General features: G+C 37.8%; 1 protein-coding gene across 1 annotated transcript in view; it reads right to left on the bottom strand.

Annotated features, from left to right (window-relative positions):
* The window catches only part of PHLPP2 (PH domain and leucine rich repeat protein phosphatase 2), a 63,934-nt gene that overhangs the window by 35,544 nt on the left and 9,066 nt on the right, over positions 1-19,324 (bottom strand). The window contains exons 3-4 of the mRNA XM_090261150.1: positions 9,110-9,243; positions 2,947-3,137 (exon numbers count right to left, since the gene is read on the bottom strand). Coding sequence (XP_090117276.1) covers positions 2,947-3,137; positions 9,110-9,243 — 325 coding nt within the window. The remainder of the gene's footprint in view (positions 1-2,946; positions 3,138-9,109; positions 9,244-19,324) is intronic.

Genomic DNA, 19,324 nt, shown 5'->3' with positions numbered 1-19,324 from the left:
TTCAGCTCAGTTTTTCACTAAGTTATTTGTCTATCACTGTGTTGTGAAAGTTTTTTTATATATTCTGGATATAAGTCCTTTGTTGCATATAAACTTCATATAAATGTTTTGTATTTTAATGTAACCATATCAATTTTATTTTCGTTGCTATTTGACTAGTGTAATTTTTATATCATTTGATGTTCAACCATCTAAGTTTTAGGTGTCTCTTTTAAACAGTAAGTAGTAAAATTTAAATAATCTCACAATCACAATTATTGTGATTACTGATATATTTGGACTTATTTCTGTTACTATAATTTGTGATTTTACCATGCTAATTATTTTGCTTTTTTTCAACTATTTTCCTGCCTTCTTTTTAGCATTATGGATATTTTATATTCTCTTTTTCCCCTCTACTTTTAGTGGTTATCCTTAAATGTTTTAAATTTACACTTAACAATTTGTCTAATCAAGATTAAAGTTAGTTGGTGTTTCTATCCTCTTATTCCAAGACTGCATCACACTTTAATTATAGCACATACCACATCCTGAATATTGTTCAGGGTAGTTTGAGCTCTAGCAGTTGATATTCCTAATTAAAATATAAAAATTTTTAAAACTTTTTACAATCAGTATTAAATTTACCAGCATATATCATTAAATTCTGTATTTATTGTTTCTTGTATCTTATACCTTCCCTGGCTATAAAACACAGGTTGACATTTATTTTCTTTCAGCAATTTTGTAGCCTTCTAGCACATGTTATTGATGAAAAGAGGACTGTTGTCAGCCTGTCAGTTCTTTGTAGGTAATCTTTTTCTCTCTAGAAGCTTTTATTATTTGTTCTTTGTCCTTTGTGTCCTGCAATGTGTCTAAGTATAGATTTATTTTTACTTATCCTCCTTAGTACCCAGTGTACTTTCGATCTGAATGCTCAGGTTTGTCTTTACTTCTAGAAAAATTTGAACCATTATTTCTTCAGATATTGCTTCTCCATTCTCCTCACTCTCTTCTCTGGAACTCCTATTTAATGTATACCAGTACCTCCCTTAAGAGCCCATATATATATTTTAATCCTCACTAGAGGGTATGCTTTTTATTATTTTTAGAGAGAGGAAGGAGGAGAGAAGCAGGGGAGAGAAAGAGAAAGAGAGATTAATGTGAGAGAAGAACATCAATCAGTTACCTTCCATATGCACCCCAACCAGGGATGCATATGGATGTTTCCTGACTGGGAACTAAACCCGCAACCTTTTTGTGTACAGGATGATGCTCCAGTCAACTGAGACACCTGGCCAGGGCGGCTCTCTTATATTTTTATCTGTGAAATTCTTCAGTGCATCAATTAATTGAATTAAGTTGTAAAACATGGCTTAAAAAAAGAAATGTCTCTAACTGGTACAGCAGCTCTCTAAGGCACCAGAGACCCAGCGCCTTCTCCTTTCCAAATGACCACACTCAGCATATGCTTGCTGTTCCCCACCACCCTACATCTGGTCCACCTCCAACACCGAGGGACTGTGTTGGAGGGCAAAGGGTCAAGCCATCCATGCCTGTCCCGTTTTAAAGCGCTCTCCCAAAAGTCCCAATGGGAAATTTTTGTTTATATCTACTAGCCACCACTAGCTGCAAGTAAGGCTGGATAGGTATAGTTTTTTATCTTGGTCATACTGCCACCCTAAAAAAAATTCTCTTCTATTAGTAAGAGAAGAGAGAGAATGGACAAGAATTACTTGAATGGAAGGTTTATTTTTCTCCTTTCTCTTTCTTGCTCTGTCTCATACTTTTCTACCAACTCCCAATCTTGCCCTCACTCACTTTCTCCCTTTGGAGAAATTTTACTTACTTTTTCGTTCAGTTCTTTAGCCCCCAAGACCAGAACCAGGTATCATACTTGGAGTGGTGGGTTCTTGCCCTATGGTCAATACTGGAATTACACACATTCATTCCTTAAGCCAGTTGGGGCTTTTGCACCTACTGATTATAGGCCATATACCTGACTCCTCTTACTTCTTTGGGACCACAGCTAGAAATGAGCCTTGGTTCCAGTGAGTGGTTAATGGTGGTTTTTGGTATTGTTTTTTTGGTTGTTGGTGTTTTTTATTTTCCAGCTGTATTTCAGGAACAAAGAATACCACTCATTTCCAGGCTATAAGCAGTAAAACAGTGCCAGGTCCTTCATCATGGGAAGAGCACTTTTAGATCCAAATTCTTACAGGAGCTGAATACCTGGGTGGCCACAACCTTTCAGACCCAGAGCCCAGCAGGCCCTCATATTCAGACCTACTTGTCACTTACATCTCTATTCTATATTCCTAAACCCAGCCATATCTTTTTATAAATTTACCTTTTCATTATATATATTTTAGCTACACTGTTATGTATCTGTATCCAATTGGATGTTTCAAAGCATGAAGTCACAGTCATTTTGTCTGGAGGTACTGTTAAATTCAGATTTCCGATGACAGGGAACTCCCTCGTACAGATGCAAGAAATGATATGTCTCCATGGCTGCTGGATGGGGGCTTATGACCACCCCAGAGTCTGAATTTTAGTTTAATGGGGGAAAAAGAGATACTGAAAACAATCTATAGTGGCAGCTACTTCTAGTTTCCAAAAGCAGCTTCTAGTGTTGGCATCCTGTCTGCTCTTGGCGTTACCAGTGCCCACCAGTGGAGACAGGAGTATCGTCAAAAGAAGGATTCTGCAGCAGAACCTGGAGCACGAATACAGACCTCTCAGAAAGTCTGTGATGCAAATGAACCTCTTTTATGCTTAAATTAACCTGAGTCAGTTTATTTCATTTAAACCGAAGAACTCTAAAAGACAAATTTTGTGATAAAATCATTAATAATTGTTCATGTTGTCTTCTTTTAAAAGATGTGGAAAAGCTATAGAAAGCATATGTGAATTTTTAAAATTAAGATGATCAAATGAAGAATAATTCATCTTTGTGAGTCTTACCTTTCCCCCAACCAGGGGCAAAATGTGCATCTTTCCAGTCTGACAGTCCTTCACCGAGGAAACGATGAGGCAGGTGCCACAGAGAACAACTAGGCGTTCAGCCCACTTATGCAGCTGGGTCTTCCCCTTGCGTACGTTATAGATGCCAGAGAGGAGGATTCGATCCAGATGATCCATCTGGCATGGTTTTTCTGAAAAGAAAACAGTAGTTCAGAAGCCATGATTTAAGTAGGATAAGAAGACTAAAAGGGAAAAAGAAGTATTATATGTCAACATTCAGCAACCCTGTTTATAGATGTAAGCAACCAAGAAATATAAGTGTTACAAAATAAGAGCTCAGTCCTAAAACATTATCCATCACTGAAGTTACATAATGGGAGTACCGTGAACTTTGGTTTAGAGAGGCCACTGTTAATTCTTCTTCAGACAACAGCCATATCTCCATGTACACAGAGAAAGGCAGTGTGGCACAGTGGTTAAGATCATGGACTTGGGAGCCAGACATTCAACCTTGAGTTTGAATCCTGGTTCCGCCACTTGCTTTGTTTCCTTGAACTACTTAAACTCCCTGAGCTTGACTTCCCTCATTTATACAGTTTGGATCTTAAGAGTGATACCTACTTTCAGGGGGTTCTTATAAAAAGATAATGAATTAAAAAGTACTAAGCATAGTTTTAGGTATAAAAGAAATATGGAATAAATGACAGCCCCTTTTGTTTGATTAGTCTATTCTAGAAGGAGGAAATAAATAACTATGGGAGTACTCTAGTTCTTACACAATCCCATCTTTCTGGTTTTGAGGAAAAGCTAATGGCTGATATTTCGACCACTATCCCAAATCATGGTGGCAGAAGTTAAATGTGCATGTAAGAGCATCTCCTTGATATGACTGAGATCTAGTGAACAAAAGAGCACGTTACGACAGAACAGATGATCCTGATTAAAGCACTACTAAAAAGAGACAAGTGCTCAACACAGAAATGAACAGGAGCAGCAATAATATGAGACGGTGCAAACAACAATGAACTGGGAGTTGAGAAAACTGGACTGTACTTGGTATTATTACACAATTATTACATAATTGAACTTTGGGCATCACTTTGCCCTAACTATGTGTTTCCATATATAACATAAGGGCATTGACTAGATTACTTTAAAGGTCTTAAACTTGGTATGTTAACACCAGATACATGGGAGAGCCATTTCTCCTTCTATTCTAGGCCAGTCCTTTCATCTATATTCTCAGTTCCACCTTGCTCAGGAGTTTGGTTCTTCTCTCTTCTCACTCTTCCAACTCTGCCCTTCTTGTTGTTTCTATCAAAGCTACAAAAGCACTCACATTTTCTTCTATTCCCGCTCAGTCTCAACTGCATAATTTCCTTAGTTCAGTGATTCTCCAACAATGATCTGACTTAGCTTAAAAGGCAGAATGCCAAAACCCAGCCACACAGAATCTAATCCAGAGGGTCTGGGATGGAACACAGGAAAATGTATTTTTAACAATTATCCCAGGTAATTTAAATGCAGATGACCCACAAACCATATTTTGTGACACTCTATTAGTTTACCCTTTTGAGGCTCTTTTCTTCTCATTTGTGCTTCTATGTTAGCTATCTCTATCACCTCGCCTCCTGTTTACTCAATCTTGCTTCCAACACCCAAAGTGCAGGACCCACACGTTGATAATGGCCCTCAATCTTTCCTTAGTTCAAACCTCCTATAACCATTTGTCCACTAGACAAGTCAAACAGACATCCCCATTCACATCAAATTTACAAATTCAAAACCAGTACCAGACTGGAAAGAAAGAAATAATACTATCTCTATTCACAAATGATATGATCTTATATACAGAAAATCTTAGGCTACAAAATGACTATTATAACTAATAAATGAGTTCAGCAAGGTTGCAAGATACAAGATTTTGTTTAAAAATCAATGGTAGTTCTGCCCTGGCCAGGTGGCTCAGTTGGTTGGAGCTTCGTCCCATGCACCAAAATGTTGTAGGTTCAATTTCCAGTAAGGGCACACACCTAGGTTGCAGGTTTGATCTCTGGTCAGGATGCATACGGGAGGCAATGTTTCTCTCTCACATCAATGTCTCAATGTCTCTCTGTCTCTCTGTCTCTGTCTCTCCCTCCCTCCCTCCCCCTCAGCTCCCTTTCCTTTCTCTCTCAAATCAATAATCTTGGGTAAGGATTTTTTTAAACAGTATTTCTATTCACCAGGAATAAACAATTCAAAAATGAAATTAAGAAAGCCACTGCATTTACAATAGCATTAAAAAATAAAACGAAGACAAGGCAAAATTTTTATTGAAAACTAAAAAATACAGTTGACAGAAATTAAAGAAGACCTAAATAAATGGAAAGACATCCAGTGTTCATAGGTTGGAAGATAATATTGTTAAGATGGCAAAACTTCCCAAACTGATTTACAGATTCAGTGTAACCCCTATGAAAATTCTAGCTGCCCTCATGTTAGAAATTGACAAACTGATCCTAAAAGTCATATAAAAATGCAATGGACTCAGAATAGCCAAACCAATCTTGAAAAGGAAGAACAAAATTGGAGGACTCACATTCCCCAATTTCAAAACTTAACACAAAGCAAACACCTGGCATATTAAGTAAAATACTGACATAGGGATAGATACAAAACAATGGAATAGAATTGAGAGTTCACAAATAAAACCCTACATTTATGAACAACTGATTTTTGACAAGGGTACCAAGATAATTCAATGAGGATAGAAGAGTCCTGTCAACAAATGGTGCTGGGACAACTAAATATCCACGTGAAGCATGAAGGAGGATCCCTAACCTCATAGCATATATAAAATTAATTCAAAATGGATCACAGAGCTAAATGTAAGAACTAAAACTACAAAACTTTTAGAAGAAAACAGAAATAAATCTTGTGGCTATAGATTAGGCAATGGTTTCTCAGATACTAATACAAAACTCACAAGTGACAAAAATAAAATATAAAGTGGACTTCATCAAAAATTAAAAAAACTGAGCCCTGGCTGCTATGGCTCAGTGGATTGAGCATCAGCCTGCAAGCCAAGTGTCGCTGGTTCGATTCCCAGTCAGGGCACATGACTAGGATGCCCATCAGGTCCCCAGTTGGGGGTGCAAGTGAGAGGCAACCACACAGTGATGTTTCTCTCCCTCTCTTTCTCCTTTCCTCTCTCTCTAAAAATAAATAAATAAATTTAAAAAATAAAAAAACTGTTGTACCTCAACAGACATCAAGAAAGTGTAACTCTGACTCACAAAATAGGAGAGAATATTAGCAAATCATGTATATATGAGACTTGTATCTAGATAAAGAAGTGTTACAATTCAGCAATAAAAATTTAACTAAAAAATGGACAAAGGAGAGTAACAGATATTTCTCCAGAGAAGATATACAAAAGGCCAACAAGTACGTGAAAAGATGCTCAACTTCATTAGTTATTAGATAAATGCGAATCAAAACCACAATGAGTTCATAACCACTTGGATGACTATAATCAAAAATGACAAGCAGTAACCAAGTGCTAGTGAAAATGTAAGGAAACTCATTGCTGTGGGATTATAAAATGGTGTAACCACTTTGGAAAACAGTCTGGCATTTCCTCAAAATGTTAAAATGGACTCAGCATATGACCCAGCAATTCCACTCCTACAAGAGAACTGAAAATATCTGTCCACACCAAAACTTGTAGACAAATCTTCATAGTAGCATTCATAATAGCCAAAAAGTAGACATAACTCAAATGCCCATCAACTGATGAATGCATAAACAAAATGTGGTTCATCCATACAATGGAGTATTACTTGATCAAAAAAAAAAAAGATAGGAAATACTGGTACATGCCACAACATGGATGAACCTAGAAAATATAAGTAAAATTCAGCCAAGTATGTACGATTTCATATATATGAATTGTTCAGACAGGAAAAGCTCTAAAAGACAGAAAGTAGATTTGTGGTTGCCAGGGGCTGTGAGAGTAGGGAATAGGGAATGACTGCTAATGGATATAAGGTCTCATTTTACAGCGATGGATGAAAACACTCTAAATTTAAATAGTGGTGAGGGTTGCATGACTTTCTGAATATATTAAAAAGCACTAAATTGTATATCTTTAAAGGGTGAATTTTATGATATGTTAGTTATATCTCAATAAAGCTGTTTTTTAATCTCACTACTTTCCCCAAACCTGACACCGCTTTTATACTCCCCAACCAGGTTAACAGCATCATATGAAGTTCTGCTAAATTATATAAAAATGGGACTTCATTATAGAGTTTCATGCTTTTAAACTGTTTAACAGTCTCTTTTAAAGTTGACGTGGAAGAGATGTTAAATCAATTCATGTGTAATTCTTTGAGTTGTTTTTTTCTTGGCTTTATTTCTTTATATATTACCACAAAAACTCCTAAGTCTATCCACACCACCACTGTCAGAAGGGAACATTCAATTCTGTAGTTTTTAATTGAATTCAGTATATCTGAATTAATTAAATTCAATCAATTTGAATATTTTAGAAATAAGGTCTTAAATACATTATTTATTTTTCAATTACAGTTGAGTTTCAGCATTATTTTATATTGCTTCAGGTGAAAAGCATAATGGTTATATATTTATATAATTTACAAAGTGATCCCTCTGATAAACATGCTGTTTCATTATTAATTTTGGAGGGTTTGTAAACATCCAGAGTGCATCAAGTCTCTGATCTTCTGAAAGTGATTTAAAAAAAATAACAGAATAAAGAAGTTCTAATAATAGTTTGAAATGTCTAATAGTTCTAAAAACTAGTTTTCCAGTCTCAAAAGCCAAAATCCTAAGTGGAAAATGAGAGATAATTTTAATATCCTTATATATCTATACTTTCAAATGCTCTTTAAAGAAAATGAATAGCTTTTAGAATTAAAAAAAAATCATTTCTACAAAGAGAGTCAAGGGCAACCCTTTAGCAATGAGTATGTCCACTGCCCACAGCAAAATATCTAAATATCATTTTTCATTAAAATGAACCATGAGTCCTTAAAAAATGTTCTATCCTATTCTGAGTCAGGCAATGAAAAGAACAGCTTAGGACATTTTGTTTTGTGCAAGAACTTAATGGAAAATCCAGAATGCTATCAAATACTACTGGAGTGATGTTGGAGGAACATAGAAACCAACTGAAAAAAACTCCCAACAGCCAAGATAGGATAAACTGAGCATCAAAAAGAATCGCTGTAATGAGTTGAAATAAATATATACCAACCCGGGAGATCTAATGATACTCAAAACAAACAGAGAATAAAAAATGAAGTCATACAAATAGACTGTAAATATAAACTGAAAACTAAAACAGTAAAGCTTCTAGAAAACAAAGAAAAATCGTTAAATTGTTGACTGGTCACAAAAAACCTCGTGTTTTCAAGCCCAAACACTGTTGACTGATAACGAGTTAACTTGTATTTGCACTTGCATTAGCTTATACAATCTTAAAAACTGAGAGTAATATAGGATTTTGTAAAAAAATTTTGTGAATTGCTTCATTTTCACATTCAATTACGAAAAAACAGTAATATGCGATAGCTTTTATATAAAACTGCTGGTCAACAGTATGTTAAAAACAGATTTTGAGCCCTGGCTGCTGTGGCTCAGTGGATTGAGCGTCGACCTGCAAGCCAAGTGTCGCTGGTTCGATTCCCAGCCAGGGCACATGATGAGGTTGCACGTTGGGTCCCCAGTTGGGGGCGCGAGTGAGAGGCAACCATACAGTGATGTTTCTCTCCCTCTCTTTCCCCCTCTCTAAAAATAAAATAAATAAATAAACAAATAAATAAATAATTAAAAAACAAACAAACAAAAAAAAAACCAGATTTTGCCTTGGCTGTGTAGCTCAGTTGGTTAGTGTCACCCGGATATACCAAGGTTGCCAGTTCAATTCCCAGTCAGGGCACATATAAGAATCAACCAATGATTGCATAAATAAGTGGAAGAATAAATCGATCTCTCTCTCCCCTTTCCTCTCTTTTTCTAAAATCAATAAAAATAAATAAAATTTAAAAAAAACAGACTTTGATTAAACACTTTTAGAAGCTGAAGACAGATAGAGGCATAAATGATCAAATGAAAAGCAGTTAACATATTCACAAAGCCACTGATAAATTCTTACCACCATAAAATCGAAGCATACAGCCGAGGTCAGGATTTGTTGCCTCCTGCTGTACGCGCACAGGATCGTCATATCCCAGCCTGGATAAGTAATCATACACAATCTGAAGAGGCCGTTCAGTAGGTTCCAGTCTCCTGCTTACACAATTCAAAAGAAAAATATTTAGTAATTAATAAAAATGCTTCATTAATTTTTTAAATCTTTTAATATGCTCTAGATGTTTACTTTTATATCAGTATTTTCTTTAATATCATCTGATACAACTAATCTAAATAAGTGGTGCTCAAAGTTTTTGGTCCCAGGATCCCTCTATAGTCTCTGAGGAGTCCAAAGAGCTTTTGTTTACATGGGGTACATCTATTAATAGCTACTGAATTAGAAACTAAAATTAAGAATTTCCAAACCCTTGTTTATTCATTTTTTGTTTGTTTTGGGGTTTTTTGTTTATTCATTTTTAAGCAACAATAATAAAGCAATGATGTTAACATAAATAGTATTCTTTGAAAAAAATATTTTACAAAATAAAACAACTTTAGTCAAGAGAATAGCACTGTTTTACATTTTTGTTAGTTGCCACTTGAATGGAAAACAGCTAGATTCTCAGATCCAGTTCTAAATCAGTCTGTTATAACATGCTACTTAGCCTCTAGAAGACTCCTCTGTACATGCATGAGAGACTGTGAGTGAAAAAAAAACTCAATTCCTTAACATCATTATAAAATAGTTTGGACCTCAAGGGTCTTTTCAGAGTCCTTAAAAAAAAAATCAATGTATATTTTGATAGAAAGGGCTATATCAGCAATAACAGCAAGAGAGCTCTTTTACAATTCTTTTATCAGAAAGCAAACAGTTATAAATACAGTGACTAAGAAAGAGTATAGGATCCAAAAGTCAGACTGCCCTGGTTTGTGTCTCATTTCTGCCACTTATCAAATGCATGCCCTTGGACAAGTTATTTAACCTCATTGTCTTAAATTCCTCAGCAGTATAATGGGAATAACAACAGTACTTAAATTTGTTTACTTACAACAAGATATTACATAGTGTGTAAAGTGCTTAGCAAAGTATCTTACATGTAGAGCATTCAACAGTATAGCTACAATTAATATTCAAAAAAGTCTTAGGACTGAAACCAAATTTTACTTAGTCTAAAAATAGACTATTTCCCCATCTGAAACAAATAAAAAACAAGTACAGGAAAGTCTATGTACATTCAAAAGGTTTTGAAGAATATTAGTCTTTATGTCTTAAAAAGATTCTGTTTAGAAAATTTAAGAATTACAGTAGTTCCTCTCTATATCGCGGTTCACTTATCATGGCCTCACTGTATCACAGGATTTTTAAAAATATTATATTTAATTATTTATCGCAGATTTTTCGCTATATCGCGGGATTTGTGGTACTGTATACGTATGTTGTTAAAGTTATGTAGGTTTAAGAGTGTAGAATAAATGTAAGGTTCCTACTTTGCGGGGGTGTCTAGAACGTAATACCCGCGATAAGTGAGGGAATACTGTATATTAATTAGAAGCAACACAATACACATCCATCATGGCAAAAATGCACAAAGGACATTTGTTTTGTGATTAAAGAACTAGAAAACACTGTTGCCAATAAGATTTAAGTAAAAAATAACATGAAATGAGAATGCTACAAAGCTGAATGCAAACAACTGCATCAAAAATGATAATTTAGGGATGGAAATCATACTGATGAGCAGAAAAATAAATAAAACAACCACCTGGCCCCTCCTGACTGCTCAGTTCAGTTTTTAGCTTTTTTTAAAAAAAAATTTTATTCATTTATTTTCAGAGAGAGGGGAAGGAAGGAAGAGAGGGAGAGAGACATCAACGTGTGGTTGCTTCTTGCACACCCCCTACTGGGGACCTGGCCCGCAACCCAGGCATGTGCTCTGACTGGGAATCGAACTGGCAACCCTTTGGTTCACAGGTTGGCACTCAATCCACTGAATCAGACCAGTCAGGGCAGATTTTTAGCTTCTATAAACTCAGAACTACTACATGGAGAATAAGCAAAGAGCTAAAAACCTATGAAGACCAATAAATTTTGAATTTAATAAAAACAAAAAAATAATCTCTTCAGGGTAAAGACATTAATTACAATTAATCTCTAGCCAAATAAAATAAAAATTCACAAAGGTCTACAACAATATTAGGCATTTTTCCCATAGAATGGTAGAATTCTTCTAAGAAAGATGCATTTTAAGAGGGACTTCTAATAAACTGTATCCTAGAAAGGTCAATTAGCCATGTAATATGACTAACTGAAGGATTAACTTGAAGAGAAGGAGGCCAAGGGCATAAAAGCTATCTATCTCTTCCAGTGTCAAAAAGGATAAGACTTGTGAGAACTCTGGATTGCTCTGAAGAATGGGTCTAGGAACAATGAGAAGTTGTTGCACAGGTCAACGGCTATAAAGTGAGGAAGAATCTTACTAATTAGAGCTGCCCATAATGAAACACACTGCCTCTCAAAATAGCTCACAGAGCTGGAGAGCCATCTGTCACCAATATTTTAGAGACTCCTTAAGAATCACCTTGGTTGAGATGACCTTTAGGGTCTTTTAGAACTCAAGGATCTATTCGATATCCAAGATACTTTCCTAATATAATACGAATTCTACCTGAACCCTGCTATTATTTTTGGATACAGAGTTCAATGTATTTAAATGTAAAAATTCCATATAATGATCACATATTCAGGGACAAGAAATAATATGTTCAGGTTAAATCTCACTAGTTCAATTTTTCAATTTCTCTCTAGAAAATCAAGGGAAATGGAAACATCCAAATTCTGACATGCTTTACCTGATCAAATTTCCTTTCCTAAAAAGGATTTGTAGGTTGATGTATTATAGAATTGTACACCTGAAACCTATATAATTTTATTAACCGATGTTACCACAACAAATTCAATTAAGAAATAATAAAATAAAATAATAAATTTAGGGAAAAAAGGCTCTGTACATTTGAAATCCTATCTATATATTTCCAACTAAAGAAAGCATTCTCCCTGGTGGGAGAAAAAAACAAATATATCAAGAGAAGCTCCACATCTGCTCTTCTTAATTTAGCATAAGTGAGTAAACAAGAAATATTTCAAGGACTCCAAAAACAAGTAAAGTGAAGAACTAATTTCATTTATTTATTAAACTCATCTGCTTAAAAAAGTAGAGAGTAAGGGGGAGGGAAATGCTTTAATATGCTTATTGATCAATTTTGTGTTTCAAAGTACCAACAGGTTGGTAATTAGCTATGTGTTAAAACTCTCACAAATCAAAGGAAAATTATATACTGCAAAACAGGTGTATAAGAGAATAATGATGGCGATGAAAGACCCAAACAGTCAGCATTTGGAACTTCTAACTGCTTTAAGGACAGACAGTAAGTCTACTGTAATAGTTTTAGTTTGCTTCTAAAGCTGCCAGGAGCTACTGTGTCCTTGTAAATCTGAATGTATGTGAATATGGTTAGTCCTCTCCAAGCCAGCCAACCAATACAGTAATGCTATCAACACTGGTTTATAACTCTTAGCCAAGAGTAGTAGCCAACAGTTATTCTAAATAGTGCCCACAGGTAAGAGAGGAGTAAATTTCATTCCAAGTATCACTTCACAAGAATTCTAGTTAACAGTGGGAGGCCAAAGTTCACATTATTAAAATCCAACAAAGGGAATAATACATTATATCAAAGGCCCTAACAAAGCACAGCTGCATTCTCTACATCAAGTTCAGATTAAAACCCAATCCCTGGCCACAATAAGGGTAAAAGCTGCAAATGTTAGGGTCAACAATCTAGATAAGACAAACAGCAATAGTAAGGATACTTCAATGAATGTCTACCCATGCCTGACACTGTGCTGGAAGTGTTTGACAAAAGCTATAACTATTTTGCAAATAAGAAAAATGGGGTTCAGAGTCACACAATTAGTACATAATGGCAACAAGGTTTGAACCTGTGCTGGTTTCATTATATAACCTAACTTCTTTTAAGCAAACACATAATTTTATATATGTTAACTTACACCAAGGAACCTAAAAAGCTCCTTTAAAATTATGTAGTCCGTTAAATCTAATACACTACTATTTTGCATCACTGTTGTATAATTAAGAATTTTATTAGTCTTTGTCCCTGGATCCTGGTAGGAAGATTCTAAATCCTTGGAGTTTTCTGAGTAATGGGAGTGTTTTAGTTATTCACGAGCCCTCTGGATCATCCCTGAGTTTATGCTAAGAGGTGTGATGACTCAGGATGGGGACTGGTCACCAGAAAGACCAACCATGTGATCAGAGGATTGGGTTGGGGCTAGGAACGAGCCCAACGTTGGGGAGGAAAGAGGGCTGAAGGTTAAGTTCAAAGCACATGATCAGTGATTCAACCCATTGAGCCTACCCAATAAGAACTATACCAAAGTTCCATGGAGCTTCCTGGTGGGTTAACATGTTAATGTCCTGGGATGGTGACACGGGGGTTGGTCATGTAAGTTCTACCTTCAGGACCCCTGCGGGTCTCTTCATTTGGTTGGTCCTGATTTGTATCCTTCTAATTGCAAGTACAGTGCTTTCTTGAGTTCTGTGAGTCATTCTGGTGAATTACTGAACCTGAAGGGATCATGGAAATCCCCAAACTTGTATCCAGTTGGCCAGAAATGTGGCTAGAAATCTGAATTAAGGGCAGTCTTTTGGGAGCCTATGCCCTTTAACCTGTGAAGCCTTTGCAAACTCTGGATGGTTACTGTCAGAATGGTACTGCAATAAACCAGATGGTACTGCAATAAGTATTAAGGGAAAAAACAATGCCAGTTTAATTATGACCCAACAACAACTATAAGACACAAACTGACTTCAAAAGCATTAAAATATAAAACCAAATAAAAACTTAAAAACAAATTAATTAATGTATAACACATTCTTTTAAAGTTTTAAAATAGTACAGAAATATGAAGCACAAAACAAAAATAATCTCCTTTTTCCTTCTTCAATGATAATCTGTTTGGTATGTATCCTTGACTTAGTAGGCATGAACAGAGAAGGAAGGACAGGCCAGGAATAGGTCATCAGGACAGAAAGCCCGGGTGCCTAGCAACTTGGAAAACAAGTACTGAAGGGGGGGATTCATTCCCAGAGTGACCTTTCCTCCCCTTACATATTGCTGGTCACAGTTTAGACTCCCTGACTTTCACACAGCTGGTCAGCGGTGGGGACCCTCCCCTGAACCTTTCCCCCTGGCATGTGGCTAGTCCTGTGGGACGGACCTCCTGGAGGGGGAATGGACAAGGGAGCCAGAGAATAGCCCTTAAGCATTAAGCCCCCAGGATGAGGTTCTGGCCGGCAGCAAATACGTCCGGCCTCAGTGTTGTTTCAGCTCCAGGCCCAGAGAAGCAGCAAAACCAGACGAGCGCGCCAGGGCTGACCTCAGGGCCAGCGGCACCTCCCCTGGCACCAACCGAGCAGCAGAGACCAGGGCCCTGAAAGGGTACACCTGGAGAGCTGATGAATACTCTGTGGAGGTCCTCTGGGACCTCCAGATAAACACCCTCAAGACAGAGGACGCAGAGTGGCTCTCTCCAAGGAGCCGGTGCCTTTCCCCATCCTCTTCCCCCAGGCGCGGTTTCCTTGCTTCTTTCTCATAAGCTCCCAGGGCCCTTCGCTTGCCTCTGTAACTTGTTCTCCGAGCCTTTCCTAAAAGCGATCCTCCCCTGAGACCTCCCCTAAAATCCCTGCCTTAAAAACCCTTAAGACAAAAACCCAGTGCTTGCTTGCATGTGCAGCTCTTTCTCTTGCTCCCTCTCACTCTGTCTGCATCCCCCCCCCCCCCCAACACCCCTCTCTCTTAGCAGGCCAGAGCCTTTCCCCTTTCTTCCCTCAGGCGTGTGCCTTTGCTCTCCTCCTCTTAAGCTCCAAGCGCCCTCCTTCTGCCTCTGTGATTTGTTTCCGGAGTCCATGCAGCCCCGCTGGCTCACTTCTTCTGCCTCTGTGACTTTCTAAATAAACTTTCTCTTGCATTGAGTTCTTAGCTCTGAATTCTTAGCTGAACTGAGGTCTAACATCCACCATTAACATCCTGAAAGAGTATTTTTCATTACACTTTTATAACATCAAAGTACGGTAAACAAAATTTTAGCAACTTGCAAGAGGGCACCCAGCAAGCCAGTGACAGAAATGAAGTAGAACTCGCAATCCCAAATCCCAGGGTATTCTGTTACGCATAATGTTGCTTCTTAGCTTATCTTAAAAGAGTCTATCAAACACAGAAATCTTAGTCATTTTAATGACTAGGACTTAAAGCAAATACATGATAGTGAGCCAAAGGGCACTCCATTTTGTCATATATGATCTTGTTCTAACTTTTCAGACAGAAGGCAATGGTTACACTAAACTTCACTAGTGAATCATTTATCACTTAAACAGTTCAATAAAAAGGACCAAATATTATCATATAAAAAGCAATGGACTAAGAGATAAAACACTGTTCCCACCATAGCTCTAGCACCAGGCAGCTAGCTACAAGAATGTGCTTTCCATCTGCCCTCTCCAGAGCTGTTTCACATCTATAGAATGAAGGGACATGGTCTTGGGGGTTACCTCCTGGGAAAACCCCTGGCCTTCTGGGCAGGACGAGTCTGTTGTGTAAGATCGCCCCATACACTGAGTACGTTAAGCCTCTCTGGCCCTTGTCCCCTAGATGCTGGTAACTCTCCCCACTAGTTGTGACAACCAAAAAACCCTGCCACCATATTTCCAAATAGAAAGGCGGGGGGTGGAAAGGCTATTAGGTAGGGTAGACTTCGTTTTCCTAGAAGATGATCTCCCTCTTCAAGTGCTAAAATTCCATAAATTAGTTTTACTTAAGTGACAAGTCCATGACTGAAAAGAGTATGGAAAGAAGGAAGTCATGGATGATTTGGAAAACACATGGTGCAATTTTAGTCCCAATAATCCCCTTCTAGGACCTAGCCCAGAAAAATCAACAATATAAAGATTTATGGGTGCCCCAGCTGGTATGCCTCAGGCCTGCAAACCCAACAGTCACCAGTTCGATTCCCAGTCAAGGCACATGCCTGGGTTGCCAGCCAGGTCCCCAGTTGGCGGTAAGAGGCAACCACACATTCCTGGCTGCTGTGGCTCAGTGGATTGAGCATGGGCCTGAGAGCCAAGTGTCGCTGGTTCGATTCCCAGTCAGGGTGTTACAGAAACAGGGGAGTCCAAAAATCCCCAGAGCTTGCGGCTGGGGGATGGGGAGAAGGAAGCAGCTTTTGGAATGCCTCCACATGCCTGAGGCTGGTGGCTAGTGTCTTTTTTATGCAAAATGGCTTTAATGCATCCAAAGCCTCAGGTAGATGGGAGGAGTCTTGAACCAGGGGATGGTATGGAAGGCACACGGAGCCTACGTAAGGGTCTGTGAATGGTCAGAACTGTTTGCAACGCCCACTGCGTCAGAGGACGCAGTCAGGGATTTATATAAGCAGCTGCGGACATTTTAGCGCTCGCGCTCTGGCTCTGGCTCTGGCTCTGGCTCTGGCTCTGGCTCGCGCGCGCGCGCGCTCTCTCTCTCTCTCTCTCTCTCTCTCTCTCTCTCTCTCTCTCGCTCGCTCGCTCGCTCTCTCTCACGTGCTCCCTCCACGTGGCTTGGTGAAGGGGCCTTCTCCATGTGGCTTGGAGAAGGGGTCTCCAGGCTGCTTTAAGAGGCTCTCGCCATGCAGTTTTGAGAAAGAGAGGATATCTGCGCGGTTTGCAGGAAGAAAGCAGTTTGCAAGGAGGCTGAGAATCCAGGCGGTTGTGCATTGAGAGCTGGAGGGCACCACAGCACAGAAAGGACCTCCCCAATCAGATTGAATGATTGGCAGCTGCTGGTAAAGCTGAACTGTGTTTGGAAAGTAGGGAAACAGTTTCTCTAACTTTCCTAAAACTAGCCTGGTTTGGAAGGGGGGGAGGCAAGGATATATGTTTGTGGGTGTTTTAAAGAACATAAGACTTAACAACAGAAATCCGCAAACAACTAAATCTATATAACTGTTAAATAAACAATTCTTTTTCTTTTCACTAAACTCTGGTATTGAGAGTTATAATTTTGGCGGCGGGCAATCGGGCCCCTAACTAAAGAGCCCGTGGGTTTGTTTTCAACTGGAGTAGCCCAGGGGTTCTGTAACAAGGGCACATGCCTGGGCTGCATGTCAGGTTCCCATTTGGGGACGCAAGTGAGAGGCAACCACACAGTGATGTTTCTCTCCCTCTCTTTCTCCTTTCCCCTCTCTCTAAAAATAAATAAATAAACAAAACAAATAAATTTTAAAAAAAGACTGATGCTTAATAAAAATTTCAATAACACTGTAAAATGTTTAAAAAAACAAAAAGGAGGCAACCACACATTGATGTTTGTCTCCCTCTCTTTCTCCCTCCCTTCCCCTCTCTAAAGATAAATAAACAAAAATCTTAAAAAAAAAACAATGTAAAGATTTATGGGCAAAGGATTAGTCATCACAACATTACTTCTTAAGAGTTGAAAGATTTGAAACAACCCAAATAGGTAACATTTATTGAGCACTTATTTGATGCCAGACATCATTCTAAGCACTTTACTTCCTTGCTACCCAAAATGCAGCATATCACTTAAGAGCTTAATACGAAAGTTCAGGCCCCACCCCACACCTACTAAATTGGAATCTGTTTTAGTAAGCTCCCCAGGTGACATTAGAGTTTAAGAAACACTACTTTATAAGTATTAAATAATTTAATCTTCATAACATGTATAATTAATCCTTAAGACAACTTGGTAATATATTATCATCCCCCTTTTTACAGATTAGTAAACTAAGGAATAGAGCAGTATGTAACTTGCATAGTAACTGTCAGATCCAAGATCTAATCCTACAATTCTCACGCAAAAACCCAAACTCTAAACCATCACTGCATATTATTTTTAAATTTTTAAAAAAATATTTATTTTTTACTTCCAGAGACGGGAAGGAAGGACAGAGGGAGAGAAACATCAATGTGTGAGAGCTGCTTCCTGCACACACAACCCCCCAACCCCCACCCCGCCGGGGGACCTGGTCCACAACCCAGGCATGTGGCCTGACCAGGATCAAACCAGTGACTCATCAGTTTATAGGCCGGCATTCAGTCCACTGAGCCCACCAGCCAGGGCTATGTTTCAATTTTTAAACAATATCTCCATAAAATGGAATATTCTGTAGCAATTAAAACTGGTGTTTAAGAAATTTTTAATGACACACAAAAAATTAATTGAAATAGGCAGTAAATAAAATTGAATATATGGTATAGCCCCAAATATGTAATTTAAAAAAAAAATTATACATACACTCACTTTGAAAAATATCTGAAAAAAAAATGTTACTTTGGGGACGCAATATATGGGATCTGGTGTCAGAATGCCAGAGTTCAAATTCTAGCTGGGCCACTTATGGCTAAGTAATCTTACGTGGGATGTGTACGTTTTTAAAGCCTCATTTCCCTCATCTGATAAAATGTGAATAACATTTACCTCACAGGACTGTTGTAAAGATTAAATGAGGTAATCTACAAAAAGCTTAAGCATTAAAAATTATTATTTCTCTTTATACATTTTCATTTTTTCCAAAATTTCTACAATGAATACATACAAATTACACTTCAGTAAGCAGCAAAAACAGCTATTAAAAAGATAATGTCTTAGATTGTCAACTCTCTTATAAAGGGCTATTATGAAGAAAGGACCTATTCCTGATTAGATAACATAAGACTGAACTCAAGCAATTAACAGTTGAATAAGACAGCTGAAAATGATCTTTAAAGAAGTATGATTAAGTAGTGAAACTGAGTAAGGGGCACTGCCAGTTCCTCCCCCAAGGGCCTTTCCTCAGAACAAAGTCCACCATCTATCTTGAATGATGTAGGCATTTCAGCTGCTTGGCAGTACAGGTTACTGGACCTCTCGCAAAGCTTCAATTTTCCTCATTTGAAAGGAACGATATATATATATTACCTCCTGTAGAATTGTAAGGATTTAATGAGAAAATGTAAAGTACTAAACACACTTATAACAAAATTAAGCACTTAATGTTAGCTAAAATCTATCATTATCATCACCACCACCACCATCATCATCATCATCCTTTGGCTAAATGAGACTTCTTGAGCTCCTACTCCAGCAATGAAAACATATTCATTTTTTCAAACCACAGTTCAATAGTGTT

This window comes from Furipterus horrens, unplaced genomic scaffold (assembly GCF_987537825.1).
Source record: "Furipterus horrens unplaced genomic scaffold, mFurHor1.1.pri manual_scaffold_13, whole genome shotgun sequence".
Taxonomy (NCBI): Eukaryota; Metazoa; Chordata; class Mammalia; order Chiroptera; family Furipteridae; genus Furipterus; species Furipterus horrens.
Note: the sequence above shows the minus strand (reverse complement) of the source record. Positions and strands in the feature narration are given on the sequence as shown.